General features: G+C 50.0%; 1 protein-coding gene across 8 annotated transcripts in view; it reads left to right on the top strand.

Moving 5' to 3' along the window:
* Rin2 (Ras and Rab interactor 2) overlaps positions 1-11289 on the top strand; it is a 207247-nt gene that overhangs the window by 171603 nt on the left and 24355 nt on the right. For all 8 annotated transcript variants that reach the window (XM_010634172.3, XM_010634171.3, XM_010634176.3 and 5 more), the window contains 3 exons: positions 623-695; positions 4458-4549; positions 8473-9606. In XM_010634172.3, the coding sequence (XP_010632474.1) occupies positions 623-695; positions 4458-4549; positions 8473-9606 (1299 nt within the window). The remainder of the gene's footprint in view (positions 1-622; positions 696-4457; positions 4550-8472; positions 9607-11289) is intronic.

Here is an 11289-nt window from a genome sequence, read left to right as displayed (position 1 = left end):
GACACTGAGTCTGTCCTCCTTGTTCTCCAAGGCTGCGGGGAGGTTTCTAGAGAGCTGATGGTCTGAGAACTGCAGGTGAAGTGGCATTTGGGGCCTTTGGCAAACACGGTGTTCCAGGTCAGACCCCCACCACCCTGCCATCAGGGGATGACAGGTGGCTTAGTGTCAGCCACTCGGAACATGTCCAGAGGGGCTGGGTGGAGGATGTGGCTTTAAAGTCTTCCATGCTGAATGTCAACAAGAGCTAACTCCCCCGGGAGCCTCACTGCCCTCCAGGCTCCAGCTCCCTCAGTCCGGAGGTGGCCGGCTGGACAGGACAAGGTGTGGCTGGCAGGTCCAGTCAGGGCTCACAGAGTCAAGGGCTTTGGGACACTCTGCCACCTGCTTATGGCCTCTCGCTCCAGCCTGCCTGGCTCCTGGCCCCTGCCCAACTGCATGCCCCAAACTTTAAAACAAAGAAGCTGCTGTGAGACCCAAGCCTGCACCATGATTGTCTGGCCAGGGCACCTGGTCAGGGGAGTCAGGGACTCAGCTCCAGTCACCGCCAGGCCACGTCCACACCTGCCGGCCCTGCAGAGAGGGCATGTGGAACACTCAGTGGCTCTCTACCCTCTCTTTTCAGCCTTTTCCCTGGAAGGCTCGGGAATCAGCTTTGCAGATTTATTCCGGCTCATTGCCTTCTACTGCATCAGCAGGTAAGGCCCAGCCCCCCTGCGCCCCAGGGACCCTCTGAGTGTGTGTGTTGTGGTCGGTCCTGTGTCTGGGTGCTGGAGGGAGGAGGGAAGGCTGCTGAGATGAGATGCTTCCAGTCCATGCAGCGCACAGGAGGCGGAGCCACAGCCACTCTGGGCATCCACGCTCAACGTGCTCCTCAGGCTGCTCCCCGAGGAGCACACACGGGCACACACGTGTACACAGACACAGAGACACACACACAAAGGAAACTGATGCAAACCTGTAATATGTAAAGGTCATTGCCAACATTTTTGAAAATTGGCTAAACCATCCGTAAGTCTTGCAGAATTGACCCTCAGGCTCCTGTCAACAGTGTGCTCCTTGGACCGGGGATTTGGCTCAGTGGTTTCACTACCTGCCTCGCAAGTGCAAGGTCCTGAGTTCAATCCTGGTACCAAAAAAAAAAAAAAATGTTAAACAGTGTGCTCCCTTTCTTTTCATGACCAAAGCACCTGTTTTAGGCTGCAGAAAAGTAAGCCCTAAATCAGGATGTCAAGAGGATGTGAGTTATAAAAGCCTTTTTTGTTTGTTTTTTGTTTTTTTGAGACAGGGACTCACTATGTAGTTCAGACTGCTCTGGAGCTCACTGTGTAGCCCAGGCTGGTCTCGAACTCACAGCAATCCTCCTGCCTCAGCCTCCCAAGTGCTGGGATTACAGGCTTGCGCCACCACGCTCGGCTATAAAGGCCTTTTTTAAAAAAAATATTCTTTATTTTATTTGTGGTACTGAGCATTGAACCCAGGAAACACTGTACTATACCCCTATCCCTTTTTTATTTTGAGACAAGTCCTCACTAAATTGCCCAGACTGCCTTCAAATTTGAGATCCCCCTACCTCAGCTTTCCTAGTAGCTGGGATTACAGGGATGTACCACCATATATATCTTCTTATCGTCATCATCATCTTCATCATTTATTTTCTTTTTTAAAATAAATTTTTATTTTTATTCCATTTCCCCCCACACCTTTCATCATTTTTTTTCCAATATGAGCCACAAAGTGAGATCCTGTCTCAAAAAGGAAAGAAAATAAATCTAGACTGTGTACATACTGAAACTCTTGGGGGAAACATTTATATTTAAGGTAGTAGCTTTTTTGCCTATTGAGCAAGCTTTATCAGGGCCTCTCTCTTTAATAGGGTGTAGGAGTGGAGGAAGCTTCCTTGTGTATGTGTGCATGTGTGTGTGTGTGCGTGTGTGTCTAGACACTAGGACGCTCTCTGGCTGGGACAGGGTAAGAGGACGTGAGTGTAGCATCTAATTTTCTAGCAGATCAAAGCCTACAGCCTCTCATGAAAGGACAGCAGGTGTGGCTTCCTGTCACCTGTCATTAAGAAAAACCCAAACCAGTCAGGTGGTATTTGAGCTTGGGTTCAACATTGAGCCCTATAAAAGCTTAAAGTACATGTAGGTCCATTTCATTAAGTGTCTGAAGAAATAGATTTTAATGGCATTGTTCTGGACATATGGTCATATATTTGCAGTGTGTTGTAGTCTTGCAAAGGTCTGGTTCTGCATCTCTGCCAAGACAGGCTGCCTACCAGGCATGTTGGAACAAGCCTGTAACCCCAGTACTCAGGAGCCTGAGGCAGGAGGGTCACTGTGAATTAAAGGCCAGCCTGGGCTACCTAGTAAGACTGTTTCAAAATAAGAATAAGAATAAGATCCTAAAATTAAAGAAAGAACAAGGCTGTCACCTGTGGCTCTAGCTGCTTCATCTCCAACCCAGACAGGGGGACAAACAGAAGGGATGCTCACAACATTTGGGGGAGCAGGGGCGATGAGGGTGGATACCCGCCGGAGCAGCAGCCTCCTGACTTGTGAGTGACACTTCAGGGTTGCAGTGATGACCAATGTCCAAACTTGACCCATGTGTGGTTCCTTTCATTGACCTTACAGCTTAGTTAGCCAGTGTACAGCTTCGAGGACTCTAGAATTCCAGTCATCTAGATGTAATCTGTTCCATCCTTGGGTGTTGTCTACTTGTACCCTAAACAAGTCCTTTAGCCTCACTATTCTCATCACAGGAAACTTCCAAGGCGACTCATGATGACAAGGTGCAAGCAGAAGCCCCAAGCTTTGTCCTTCCCTAACTTCACTGGCCACTGCCTCCTTGCTGTCCTTCCCCTGGGCCAGACCCTTGCCCATGCCAGGGCCTTGGCACCTGCTGCCCCCCATCTTGGAACATCGTCCCTCTCGTTTTCCCCTAGCTGTATATAGATCTTCAGGGGCCATGTTCACAAAACCCTGTCTCACCAGCTGTTCCTGTCACATGCTTTGTTTTTCAATCCTGGGGATTGACCCAGGGCCTTTGCACTAAGCTACAACCCTAGCTGTTTCTTTTTTTTTTTTTTTTTTTTTTTTTTTCATTTTTTACTTTGAGATACGGTGAAATTACTAAGATCCCTATGCAGAGCTCAAACGTCCTCCTGTCTCGGCCTCCCAAAGTGCTGGGATTACAGATGCCTGCTACCTACTGCACACTTGACTCCTCCTTCATCCATGACATGGGCTCCCGTCCCATATCCATGTATTTCATATATGGCCTATTTGTGTTACTGTGCTTTGTTCCCAGCCCTGGAGCAATATCTGAAGTACCCCAGACAGTCATAAATATTTGTTGAGTGAACAAATGAATCATTCTTTGTAAGACCAATACCATCACCATAAAAAAAAAACAAAAAAACGCTTCTAGGGCCAGGGATTTAGCTCAGTGGTTCCACTGCCAGCTTTGTAGCCCAAGGTCCCAAGTTCAATCCCCGGTACCAAAAAACAAACAGCAAAAACAAACGAAAAACCACTTCTGCCATAAGTCGCCACTGCTACTAAGCATTCATTCTATCATTCATTTATTCCAAAACAACATTCTCCAGGAAAGGTGCAGGAGAATCACGCCACTGCTTATAGCATGTGAAAGTGATGAATGTGCAAGGTGCCACCTGTGCCCTCCTGAGAGAGCCAGTCACTGTCCCTGTGTCTGTGCCCGCTGACTTAGGCCCTGGTGCTCCGATGCCAGGGTGACTGCTGTCACAAGGAGCCTGTGACTTGCCTTCGAGCCTTGGTCACCTGGGGAGTCCGCAGACACACAGGCTCTGCAGCCCTGCCCAGGCCTCGAGGTCAGCGTGGATACACAGTGTGCATGGTTTACTCCGTAGATCGAGCCCCCCAGATTCTGCTGCACTTGACAGCAGAAGTTCTTAGAAGCAGGAGAAAGTTTGTCTCCACACACAAAGGGCAGGACATGGATGGGCTCTACTTGGAAAGTGTCACAAATCGGGCCAGCAGCCTCTCGCTGGGCACCCCCAGTGTCAGGCAGTGGACTGATAAACTTGGTTTAGAGCTGCACATTCCTGCCCTGGGAGTTGGGGCCCGACTCTGTGATAGGCATCTAGCAAATTAGCACGTGTGGTTTCCTATGTGGAGCGGAGCAGCGAACACCATCAGCGATTCTGAGTGCTGATAGCAGCCTCACAGCCTTGCCTTCCAGCGGGAGCCTGATCCCCAACCTGGGCACTGAAACCATGTGGACTCCTCCTGCGGCCGTCCAGAGTGTTTAATGACAGGGCGTGGGTGTGAGCCCTGTCATCTGCTGGATACGGCATGGTCTCTGCTCAGGACATTTTAAACCATGGAAGCTAAACACATCACTAGGATGGAAAATGAGTGCAAAGATCAAAACTGGGCAGGCAATGACAAATATTCTCTCTTTTTCTGTGACATCAGGGATGTCCTGCCGTTCACCTTGAAGTTGCCTTATGTCATTTCAACAGCCAAGACTGAGGCTCAGCTTGAAGAACTGGCCCAGCTGGGACTAAGTAAGTGTGTGGCCCTGGCTGGGTCTGTCTTAAAATGAATCCAGACTTCGGAGTCTGTCAGATAACCCTCAGGTCTATAAGGTCCCAGAATCACACTTTCTGAGATTCTTTTTTTTGAGACAGATTCTTGCTATGCAGTTCAGGCTGGCCTTGAACTCACAGCAGTCCTCCTGCCTCAGCCTCCTGAGTGCTGGGATTACAGGTGTTTGCCAGCACTCCTGGCTTTTCTGGGATTTTTTTTCCAGGTCATATGTTCAGCCAACTCTTAGAAAAACTGGGACTGAAGGGTCCTCCCCAAATCTCCCCAGCTTCTCCCCTCGATAATTTGGATCTACCCACATGTTGGAGTTCAAATATATATGACCTAGCTGGGAGTCAGGGTCTCCCCCTCTGGCGGTGCCTTGCTAGAGAAAGAGGGACCCATGCAGAGCACACTTCCTGCTCAAGTCACACATGCATGGGCAGCACTTACGTGCCTGAGGAACATGACAATGAAGATGTCCCAAAGCTGATCCTCGCTCCCACCCTACCAGGGACCTTGCTCTGCCCACAGGCACTTGCTTCCCCTCCTGCCCCATTGCCGAAGTCCCCAAAGCTAATCCTGCCAGACAGTGGCTGCAAAGGATTCGGACACAGAGCTCACCCAGTGACCTAGTGTTGCTCTGGGAAATCTATGCGATCTTAACTTTTGCAAAGAATTTCCCTTCTACGAGGAAAGGGGAATTCTCCTAAGATTTCAGGGCTCTGTTCCTTGAGGAAGTTAGCAGTCAGAGACCATGGGATTTGAATGGAGCTTTGGGATTTTGAAGCCTCAGTACTAGGATTTCTAGAACCTAAGAAACCTATACTCGACCTAGAAAATTAAAAATATGTCAACCTCCTTTGGCATAGTTTTCTTATAATCCAAAGAACTTGAAGTAGATGTCCTTTCTAAGGGAGCCTCCGAAGCCCACAAAGAAGCCTGGAGAGGCTCTGAATTCCGGAGACTTAGATGGCTTTGAAGGGTAGACCTGTTTGCCGAGGCCCTGCTGGGTAGCTGGACTGGGAAAGAGAATCCTGGGGTGGCAAAACATAGAAAACGTCTCTGCTGAAAAGTTGTGCCTTCTCTGGTGGCAAAATTCTGCATACCATTGAAGAGATTAAAATACTTTCTGAAGTTATGTAGTCAGCCAGATTATGAGCTATATGGGCTTTTTCTCCTTTGTTGTTGTTGTTGTTGTTTTTGTTTTGGCTATGGGTCTTGCTATGTAGTTCAGGCTGGCCTTGAACTTTCAGTGATCCTCCTGCCTCAGCCTCCTAAGTTCTGGGATTACAGGCAGTGCTGGGGGTGGAACTCAGGACCTCATTCATGCTAGTCAGGTGCTATACCAATGAGCTGCACCCCTGCCCCTGATGATAGGGGGTCTGGACATGCACCAGGTCTCACTTTTCTCTGGCATGGTTAGTACTTGGGCTGAAGGACTTCCATAAAAGTCAATGCTTATGTCATCAAAAGACAAAGGCAACATTAGCTTGCTCTGGTGGCCACTGACTAATCAGAAATGAATGAGGTCTAATGAATATATACTCAGCTTGTGATTCTTACTGTGCTCATTATCCATGTCAGGTGGAACCAGCATATCTTACTGACTTATTTATTTAGTTAGTTTTCTGTTTGTTTGAGGGAGGTCTCATCATGTACCCTCGGCTGGACTTGAACTTGTTAAATTGCTCAGGCTCAGGCTGACCTCAAGCTCAAAACACTCCTGCCTCAGCCTCCTGAGTGCTGGAATTACAGGTGTGCACCACTGCACCCAGCTGAAACAGCAAGTTTAAGATCCTGTGCCTCATTTGTTCATTCATCCTACAAATATTTCTCAAGGCTCTGCCATGTGGCAGGCACTGTCCATGCAGAGGGTCAGAAGGTTAATGCGGTTTCCTACCACTCGTTACTAAGGCTCTCAGTCTCTGGGGAGTAATGGGCAAACAGGTGACCCCAGGATCCCAGGCCTCATAGGGCTCAAGAGTCTTACAGCTGCGACAACAGATACCTAAGCGGAGCCCAAAGGACACAGGAGAAGGAAGACTTGGGTCCTACAGAAGCATAAGGCAAGTCCACAGGTACTTCTACATTTTCTCAGGGTCACATTTAAAAAATAAACAGGAAAAATAAAACACACGTATTAAATTAATGTAATATTATTTTTTGTAATATCCAAAATATTATCATTTCAACATGTAATCAGTAGGGGGAAACAAAAACCTATTGGTGCCCAGCTCTAATCCCAGTACACTGGGAAACTGAGTCAAGAAGACTGAAAGTTTGAAACCAGCCTGGGCAATTTAGCAACTTAGCAAGACGCTCTGACTCAAACTGAAAAATGAAAAAAATCAACTGGAGATGTAGCTCCATGTGAAGGCACTAGGTTCAATCCCCAGTACCAGAAAAAAAAATCTAAAAAGTATTAAAAATATATTTTACATTGCTTTTCACACTAGGCGTTTGAAGTGCAATTGTCTTCTATACTCATAGCTCGTCTTCACTCAGGTGGTTCAGTCGCATCAGAAACACGCAATCTGTATTTAGGTTCCATTGAATTCACAATAGAGCAAGGCAAGGTGGTGCTTGCCTATAATCCCAACACTCGGGAGGCTCAGATGGGAGGATCGATCGACATGAGTTCAAGACCAGCCCAAAATACATGGGGAGAACTTGCTTCAAAAATAAATGAACAGATGAATGAATAAATTAAAAAATCTAAAAATAAATTCACAGTAAAAAAGCAGACCGGTGCACTAAATGTTTCCCAGTACATCTTACTTTAAAGTTTAGTTGGATTGACACACGCGAGATACAATTGAACCTCGAGTTCCTCAGTTGCACCCATTCATTCAGTGCTTGGGAGTCTCCTGTGGCCCTTGGCTCTCCTGTTGGGTGGTACAAAAATAGGGGGAAAGGTAGGGTGAGTGTTCAGAGCTCATGGGGATGCCAGCGTCAGGCCTATCACTGCACAGACATGGTGGGGCTGAGGCTCCCAGAGAATAGAGAGCAAAGCCCAGACCCTGTCCCAGAGGAGCCAGGGTAGTAGAGAGCACCGAATTCACAGCTTGAGGAAGGAGACTCTAGGATTTGGCAGGAAGAACTACAAACCACAAAGATAAAAGGTTGAAGCTGCAGTTCCATTTGCATACGCTTGCTGCCTTGTCTTCTTGCTGATGGCACCAGTGCCCGTCCTTTCCTCTCCTGGTTTAATGCTGAATGTGTGAAAACCGGGACCATTGTGCAACACCCCTGTCCAGCTGCGGCCCTGCCTGTTGAAGGGGAACTGGGCCTTGGCTGGCAGCCGCCTGGCACAGCGCATCCTGCATCCCAGGAGAGGCTGCTAGGAGAGGGTGGTGGTGTTCCTGACAGCTGACTCGCTTCTGGAGAGCAGTCCTGCCCCGGAGTCCTGGTGGCCTTTCCCGAGCTTGGCCTTTGATAGTTCTGTATCTCTTCGCATATACCCAGGCTCTCTGGGCATGGCCAAGCCAACAGCTCTTAAGGGGTTTTCTTTGTTTGTTTTTGATTATTTGAGACAGGGTCTTGGTATGTAGTTAGGCTGGCCATGAATGAACTCATTACATAGCCCAGGCTGGCCATGATCCTTCTGCCTCAGCCTCCCAAGTGCTAGGTTTACAGGCATGAGCCTCCTAGCCTGGCTGCTCAAATGCTTTGAAGGTATGAGACCTCTAGGGCCTCTTGTGAGCTCACACAGCCTGGCCTGGCAATGGTTTTGCCCTTTCCTGTAAGAGAATGCAGTAAAAACAAAAAGAAGAAGAAAAAAAAAAAAAAACCACCCAGTCCCTTCCCTCCCTCCCCTCCAGCTGTGGGCTCTCTGACTTCTTGAAGGAACGGCCCAGGGCACTGTATTTACATTCTTGTATTCGCTGATAATGACTTTCAGATTTTTGGAGCTCCTCCGCTGACAGCAACCCCCCCAACCCTCCACCTCCCCATAGGCCTCTCCACTCCGCCGGCCTCTGTCCCGCCTCCTGGCGCCAGCTCTGCCTCATCAACGGGGTGCACGCCATCAAGCCGAGGACGCCCTCAGAGCTGGAGTGCAGCCAGACCAACGGGGCCCTGTGCTTCATTAACCCACTCTTTCTACAAGTGCACAGCCAGGACCTCGGGGCCGGCCCGAAGTGGCCCAGTGCAAGGACTCCCCCGGTGAATGGCTCCGAGAGGCCTCGGTCCCCACCACCCAGGCCTCCGCCACCCACCATTCAGAGTCTGCACACCAGCCCTCGGCTGTCTGGGACTGACACCCGGCCGGGCATGCCACAGACAGTCGAGCGGGACACGCAGGAGAACTTAGCCACGCTGGGAAGGAAACCAACCCCCATTCCTCCACCCCGGCTAAAGAAGCAGGCTTCTTTCCTGGAGGCAGAGAGCAGTGCCAAGACCTTGACTGCCCGGCTGCCCAGCCGGGGCGCAGAGCTGGAGCTGGAGCCGGGCACAGCTGGCAGCACAGGTGGGGCCCCGCCCACGGGGGATTGCACAAGGGCCCAGCCTCCTCCCGCCTCTGCAGCCCGGCCCCCGTGCCATGGGGGCAGGCAAAGACTGAGCGACATGAGCATTTCCACTTCCTCCTCTGACTCCTTGGAGTTTGAGCGGAGCATGCCGCTGGATGGCTACGAGGGGGACACAAACAGCAGCCTGGAGGACTACGAGGGCGAGAGTGACCAGGAGACCATGGCACCCCCCATCAAGTCCAAGAAAAACAGGCACAGCTCCTTCGTGCTGCCCAAACTGGTCAAGTCGCAGCTGCGCAAGATGAGCGGAGTGCTCAGCTCCTTCATGACCCCGGAGAAGCGCATGGTGCGCAGGATCGCAGAGCTGTCCCGGGACAAGTGCACCTACTTCGGCTGCCTGGTGCAGGACTACGTGAGCTTCCTGCTGGAGAACCGCGAGTGCCACATGTCCAGCACGGACATGCTGCAGACCATCCGACAGTTCATGACCCAGGTCAAGAACTACCTAGCCCAGAGCTCTGAGCTGGACCCCCCGATCGAGTCGCTCATCCCTGAGGACCAAATTGGTGAGTAGCTGCCTTGTTTTCCAATCAAACTTTTCTGTAGCCTGGCCAAGTGGCACCTAGTGATGAGATGTGAGTCATGGTTGAGATTTACTCAGAAATTCAGGACAACACAGAACTCCACTCAGTGTGAATGGGCAGCTTCTTAGGGAGGCTGCTTAAAAATGTTTTGGAGAGCAATAGATTGGGATTGCCGAGCAGCTCTGCTCAGGAGTAGCATCTCTGCCACTGTTCTCTGGTCCTGTGTCAGCTGTGGGCTGGGCCCACAGAGTAAGGTGCTCTGATGTCCCCTGGAAGATAGCAGGGTTTTGTACTGCTGTCTGAGGAGCAGAAAGCACCAAGATGCAGTGGGTAGCTCCCCAGGTTTGCCACATGAGCACAAGTGCTGGCTTGACTTCCATAAGCAGAACAGGATCCTCACCCTGAAAGAACTCCCTGGACCCCGTCCTGTCCCAGGTTACCTTCCTTGCTGGCCTTGCATTCATAGTTCTGTGCCTGGAATGGTTTTGGAGAGAGGAAAAAAACAAAAACCGGAAAAGACAAGTTTGTTTGGTGTACCTTTAAAACAAGTAGTATGGTTTGGAGGTCACATGAAAGGCGTTCTCACTGCAGTCAGGGGAAATACTTTCTTTATAACCTCACTGAAGGGCTGGATTGTTCCTGGTTACTTTGGCAAGGAACTGGCCAAGCTAAATCTGAATTTGGCAAGCAGTCTTTTTTTTTTTTTTTTTTTTTTTTAGGGTGAGCGTATTGAAGGGTTTTGTTTGTTTTACTTTCTTTTGTTTATTACAGAAAGTTGGTTTGAAAAGGTTAATTTCAGAGACGTCATTCACTGGGCAGAGGCTGCCAAAAGCGCTTCTAAACATTTCCAGGCAGTTCGGAAGCTAACCTCGAATTTATTTCTTCTTTGTGATTGGGTCTGTTTGTTGAAAGTAGTAAACAGTGAGTGCTCATTCTCTCTCTCTCTCTCTCTCTCTCTACTCTCTCTCTCTCTCTCTCTCTCTCTCTCTCTCTCGCCTCCTTCAAGTGAGTTTGAGCTTTGATTTACTCACAAAGAAATCAAAGCCTGTTTGTTTCCTCACCCTCACCGATTGGCTGACCAGGGGCGTGTGGTCATAGCTAGGGTGTCTCTGATCCTGTGGCTGACAGGAATGTGCCTTTGTGATGTGCCCTGAATTGAAAAGCCTTCTGTGGCCGCGTCAGCCAACAGCCACACCAGTGGCCTCTTTCCCTCCTGGCCCCTCCGGAGAGAGACCTGCTCAGCCAGAGTGTTAACAGGGACGGACCTGTGACCTGACCTGCGGAGGAGCTTCCTGTTGGGGTGGGGACAGCCAGCAGGTGACGTCAGGCCCCAGCTATGTGGCTGGCAGGAGTCACAGCTCGGGGAAAGGAGCTCTGCAGGCAGCCAAGCCCAGGAAGGCTTCCGCCTGCCCTTTTCCTAATTAAGTTCAGATGCTGTTTTTGCTCTTGGAGCTCAAGGCCTCATTCCCGCCCCCACGCCAGCCCACCAACATGCTGCAAATTATACCCATCGCTGCTGTGCAGGAGGGAGCTTTCAATTTCACCTCTAAGGCCCCATGAGAAGGGAGCCGGACATCCATGGTGTCTCTCCCATGAACAGTGCCTGTCTCCTGGGGTCAACCTGAGGAGGAGGTGCCCACTCCAGCACCCACACCCATTGTGGAT

Source organism: Fukomys damarensis, unplaced genomic scaffold (genome assembly GCF_012274545.1).
Source record: "Fukomys damarensis isolate Sample0158 unplaced genomic scaffold, DMR_v1.0_HiC HiC_scaffold_7, whole genome shotgun sequence".
NCBI lineage: Eukaryota > Metazoa > Chordata > Mammalia > Rodentia > Bathyergidae > Fukomys > Fukomys damarensis.
Note: the sequence above shows the minus strand (reverse complement) of the source record. Positions and strands in the feature narration are given on the sequence as shown.